Source organism: Amaranthus tricolor, chromosome 8 (assembly GCF_026212465.1).
Source record: "Amaranthus tricolor cultivar Red isolate AtriRed21 chromosome 8, ASM2621246v1, whole genome shotgun sequence".
In the NCBI taxonomy this organism is placed as follows: Eukaryota; Viridiplantae; Streptophyta; class Magnoliopsida; order Caryophyllales; family Amaranthaceae; genus Amaranthus; species Amaranthus tricolor.
Genome location: NC_080054.1, coordinates 6,793,516 through 6,799,777, shown reverse-complemented (window position 1 = coordinate 6,799,777; position 6,262 = coordinate 6,793,516). Strand labels below are relative to the sequence as shown.

Below are 6,262 nucleotides of genomic sequence, written 5' to 3'. Positions count from 1 at the left end.
GGCTATTTTGTATTAAAAAGGCATGTGCCTAATAATTAATATGTGCTTAGTCTTTGATGTTTGCCTTTATAAAGATGTATCTACACATATGATTAAGTTTTTGATGATTAAAAATATCATTCTAAGAGATTAGAATTTTATTAGAGAGAGTTGTTCTCTTTCAAGGGGAATTGCAGGTGCATATTCCTAACTTATGATTCTTCTTTTGTGAGTAAGGCAAAGAAAGATTATAGCAAGATCGCGTGAAGATTAAGATGTCTGAAGCCTTAATTGAGAGCGTGGGAATAAGGGCTTCTTAGTGAGTGAAATCAAGTGAGTTTTTATCCAAAATTATTCATAGTCTAATCATATATATACATTTTCATGCATTATTTATTAAGGGTCGATTAAATTCTTGCATTTAATCATCTAAATTGGATTTATGGATTCATTGAACTAATCTTTGGATCAAACTTGGTGCAAAACTCCTAAATAAAAATTTGTACACTACTTTGTTGGGAACAATTGTAAACGGCATCATTTTTTTTCGGCTGGACTGTCGGCAAACAAAAGTACTACTATTCGCTAAGAATCTAAATATCTAATCAACTACGATTTTAGTTTGTAATTTTTATTTCATACTATACTATAATATAACATAGGTACAATTGGGAAGAAATTTTAGAATCAGAAGAGAAACAATAATATGTAGATTAGCTAGCTAGGTAAACATCATTTGCCATATTAATTATTCCTTTTTCTTATATAGCAAATTTGATTAAATTATACTCCAAGCAATATAATTTTAACCTCTACTAGTTTATTCTAAAGACCTTGAGTAATTAAATTTCTAGTCTACAAGAATTTTAATGATTTTTTATTTTTCATGTTTATACTAAAAGAAATGGTAAGGCTAACACGTTGATTAGATTCCCTAATTAATTTTATATTTTATCAAATTTTTAAAAGAACATTATTATCACAATTGAAAAATGATACATTAGAATAGACACTTTGTAGTTGGAAAGACGTGTTTACATTCTATCAAAAACAAGAATATAATAAAGAAATTGCATAAATCAATTCATTCTTAAAGGTCGTTTGGTATTCCAAATTTTAAGATAAGTAATGAATCAGTTTATCATTACCTTTACAAATTTTTTGATAAACCTTACCGTTACCAAAAAGTTTTTGTTTCCATTACTTTGTTACTGCTCATACTCTTGCGGAATCAGTACATTACCTTTCTTTCTTTCCCTCAAACTCAATAATTAATATTTATCTACTCATCTCTTTCAATTCATATAATTGATCATGATATTTTTGTTCTTCTTCAAATGCTCATAACTTGATTTTCATTATTTTTGCAGAAAATTTGTGATTAATTTGCAGAAAATTTAAAAGAAAAACTCAATTTCATATTTTCTTTCTTTCACCATCATTCTCATGATTAATGAGGTAGTACTATGATTTTGGTGGTGGTTTTCATGAGGTTAGTGGCTTTCATGGGTTGATGGCTATGGTTTAAGGAGAGAAAAATGTAAAATCAAAAATTATTTTCCTTTCCATGATAAAGTACTAATATACCAAACAACTCATAATAATAACACTTTATATTACCTTTATCTCTCTTTATGAATTTCCTTTCCATTACATTTTTATTTCTCATACAATACACCCTCTTAAAGTATATGCCAATTATGGCGGAAAATACATATAAAATTTCACACCAAAAGAAATGCAAACAAGTTGACAAGTTTTGAAAGATAAAGCGTTGGATAATAATCTCCAGCTTGTTGTAAAGCCAAAATATACAATTAAACATAAAATGATGGAATTAAAATTTATGAATAGACACGATAATAGATATTTAATCCTTTTTTACTTCTATTATTTTCTTTTTTACACCCTCGATGTCCGAATTCAATCGTTAGCATCTCTAATTCATCCAAAAATTATGAAAACCAAAAATTAATAAACATTGAATATCGACGAATTAAATTAAAAAAGATATCATATGATTATATTTTTATCTTATAAATTACTGTTTTTATCTTATAAATTACCGATAATATGAAAGTCAATTGCTTTATAAATAGTTTTAAAATTAATTATAGCGCATGTAAAGAAGAAGGGAAAAAATATATTAGAGGGAGATTGCAAAGTCACTATTAAAAAGGACAAAGTACACAATAAGATAGATTGAGTAGTGCAATGTCATGTGATGTTGTAAAAACTCCAAAAATAATATTAACATTCACCATGTTCAATAATACATCGTCAAAGTACCCATTGGCTATTACTAGGCAATAAAACAACATACAAGTCCAAACAATTTTACGTGGAAAAATCAATCATTCAATCTTGTTAAATTTTAGATTCTCTCACGTGAAAATAGTACCCCTTCAATTCATCAGTAATGTTTTATTTATTTTTGGGCATTATTCTTTTTTACTTTTAATTTTTAGTTTATTATTAATTTATAAGTTAAAACATAATTAAGTAAAATCTTAATTGATTCATCTCAATATAAAGATTATTAATATTAACTTTTTATAATTTTTAATATGTACAATTAGAAATAATAAAGAGTGAATAAATGAATTGGATTGAGTATATAAAGTAAATGAGACATTATTAATAAATTAAATGAGTGATTTGCCTAATTGGGGTTGGAAAATAAAAAACTTTCAACTTTGGTGTTCCTTAAAACTTAATTCCCAAAATGGTGTTTATATAGTTAAATTGTTTTACTAAGCTATATTTTTTGGTTTGGTAATTCCAAACTTGCAAGAGGATAATGTTGTTTTGTCAAGCAAATATATGCGTACAAATTCAAAAAAATCCCACAAATCTTACAGAAAGAGCCGAATGTCCAAAAACTACTCTACATACAACCATAAATCTCAATCAAGTCAAAATTCAAAATCAATAAAGATGTTTGTCAAAAGTACTATCCTTGGCTTGTAAATTGATTGAGATTGCCATAGAACTTGTGTGACTTTACCATGACCAAAGTCAAAAAGACCTGTCAAACCAAGCAAAAACCCACATTTACCATTACCAAATTCAACAGACATTCTCTAAGAAAATATAATAGTTTAACAATTATGCAATGTGTAAAACTATCTCTAAATGAAAATAGCATTATCCTTGTGATCTTTTGTTAAAAAAAAATGCAAACTTTGACACAAGAAAAAAAAAGAAAAAATAAAAGAAAGTAGCAATTTGATGTGAATAATAAGCTTTGATAAAGTGCAGTAACAATTTGATGTGAATAATAAGCTTTGATAAAGTGCAGTAGCATTTGATGCGATTGGTACCATCTTCTTCGTTTACTATCAATCACAATAAATTGTGAGTGCATCAACAATGGATAATAAAGTGTAGTCCGTTTATGAACAATTGATAAATTGCTTAACAAAGTCAATTGATAAATTGCTTAACAAAGTCAATTGATAAATTGACTAACAAAGTAAACATCAACATAACACAATAATATTTTTATTGCCAGATTGACTAATAACAAATTAAACATCAACATAGAATATTTTAATTTTCTTATTGAAATAGCATAGTAACATCAATTGTTTACCGTAGAGTTGATTGACAGATTTGTGATCATACAAGTCACTCAATAACATTCTTATTCATATAGATCCAACAATATAAGATAATAAATACAAGATAAATAACAACATGACTACAATTTATTAAGTTAATTGTTAGGATAAGATTTCCAAACCAAATATTTTAGCTTAGTAAAACTCCTTACCTAAAAAAATACTATTTTAAGAATTAAGTTTTAGAAAATACCAAAGTTAGAATTTTGGCAAATCATTCAAATTAAAGAGAGTAGCATAATAGGTAGTAACTACTAACTAGTACATTTTCTAGATATATCGTAGAAATTGTTTCTTTGTAGGTACCATTTTACTAAAATTAAAACTTACAAAAAAAAAACATACAACTACATAATAATTATTAAAAAAAGTACTCAACATGAGAACTTCACATTAGAATTTATATTTTTTTGATGTTTGAAATGCATTGTAAAATTAAGCCGGACAATGAAAATCGGAAGGAGGAGCTTTGCCGCAATCAATCAAAACTTGAAGAGCAATAGGAAGAATGATATCAATGTTCAAAAGTTTAGCTTTGATAGTAGTACAAAGGCAAACAGCAGCATCTAAGCCCAAAAGACCACCTAAAACAGGACAACAAGCATCCTTTGAACCACTTCCTATACCAATGTGTATAAGACCACCTAATACATCAACACATGTATCCAATTTTAATGCATCCATCGGGCATGTTGGTTGTGTTGCTGCTGCTGGTGGTGGACATGGTGTTTCTGGTGTTGGTGGGGTCACTTCCGGTGGTTCCGGTACGTAAGGTGGGACTACTACAGGTGGTGTTGGCGTGTATGGTGGACTTACAACAGGGGGTTTTGGTGTGTATGGAGGACTTACAAAAGGGGGTTTTGGTGTGTATGGCGGGCTGTATGGTGGGCTTACAACAGGTGGTTTTGGTGTGTATGGCGGGCTGTATGGTGGGCTTACAACAGGTGGTTTTGGTGTGTATGGTGGGCTGTATGGTGGACTTACAACAGGGGGTTTTGGTGTGTATGGTGGGCTTACAATAGGGGGTTTCGGTGTGTATGGTGGGCTTACAACAGGTGGTTTTGGTGTGTATGGTGGGCTGTATGGTGGACTTACAACAGGGGGTTTTGGTGTGTATGGTGGGCTTGCAATAGGGGGTTTTGGTGTGTACGGTGGGCTTACAAGAGGTGGTTTTGGTGTGTATGGTGGGCTGTAAGGTGGGCCAACAATTGGTTTTGGAGTGTAAGGTGGTTTGTAAGGATGATCATGATGATGAGGTGGTTTTGTTACTGGAGGTTTCGGTGGTTTATGAGGATGAGGCGGTTTTGTGACAGGTAGTTTAGGAGGTTTGTAGTGATGAGGTGGTTTATGAGGGTAAGATGGTGGTTTCGGGGCGGGCATATGGGGTGGTTTTGTGTGTGGAGGAGACTCTGTTGGAGGACATGGTGAAATTGGTGGTTTAGGAGGAGGAATATAAGGGCAAGTAGGGCAAGCCAAAGAAGTAAAAAGAGTGCTGAAGTTTAGGAGAATCAGTAGATTTATCAATGAAGAAGTCCCCATATTGGAGGGAGAGAGACTCAAAATGACTTGATGAGTAAAACACTTGAAGGTAAGAAGCCTTTTATAGGAAAAGCTAGACTGAAATTTTGAGTCACAAGAAAGAATATGTTAGTTTACTAATACATAGTTGGACCACACTACCATCTATGGGTCTGTTTGCATAATAACACTTAGTTGAATTTTTTTGGTTTAGTTCCTTAGTTGGTTTAACTTAGTTCCTTAGTTGGTTTAACTAGTTAGAAGTATTCATTTATAAAATGAGTGTTTAAACATGATTTTTAAGTCAGATTTTTAGTAAAAATTAATAGTTAGTTGTTTATTAGAGAAAAGATAGATTAAAAGACAAAAGCCAAAAAAAAGTATCTTTTTAATTTTGACTTGAATGTCAGTTTTTTACCAAACAACATATAAGTTATTTACGAAATATTTTATTACAAGTTTCACCAATAAAAAAAAAACCAAGTAAAAGCGAATGGCAAAACTATCCAAATATGTAATTATTTGTTGTATTAATTTTGTTTACTTCCTTGTAGAGGTGTTTATTCGGGTGATCGGGTCGGTTCTGCACGGGTGTCATTCGGTTCAGTTGTATTTCGGATCGCTTATTTTTCGAATGCGTGTTACGACGGGTAACAATCGGGTCAGGTCGGTTAGTCACGGTTCGGTTAAAGATCAGTTATTTGAGCTATCAGGTTAATTAGCATCGGTTTGGTTAATTTAAAGTTCGTGTCGAGTAGTCAATCGGTCTCGGACTGTCATCGGTGTATAATTGGTTCGGTTTTACCGGGTACAGATTGGGTTCGGGTATTATTTTCCAGTAGAATTCGGCTACGAATTACTAATTACTATTGATTGAGTCAATATCAGATTAAGTTGTTAGACATTTTTTAATTGATGATAAGATTCCCCTTAGTTAAAGCAAAAAAGTTAAAATGCAAATCAGTTAATGATTATTACTTTGTTACTTTTACATATTTGACTATAAATTAAAATTAAAGTTTTATCATTTTTCATCTAATTTGATTAAAAATAGTTAAATAAAATTTAATTTATTAAAACTTCTATTACTTTATTAGATTAACTAATAAGATGATTGAATTTGAGTCGATCATACCTCTATG

The 6,262-nt window shown here is 30.6% G+C and overlaps 1 protein-coding gene across 1 annotated transcript; it reads right to left on the bottom strand.

Moving 5' to 3' along the window:
* Positions 1 to 3,893: 3,893 nt before the first annotated feature.
* Positions 3,894 to 5,188, bottom strand: LOC130820209 (36.4 kDa proline-rich protein-like). The gene has a single exon (XM_057685490.1). The coding sequence runs from the start codon at positions 5,139 to 5,141 to the stop codon at positions 4,038 to 4,040; it is 1,104 nt and encodes a 367-aa protein (XP_057541473.1). The 5' UTR covers positions 5,142 to 5,188; the 3' UTR covers positions 3,894 to 4,037.
* Positions 5,189 to 6,262: the final 1,074 nt, after the last annotated feature.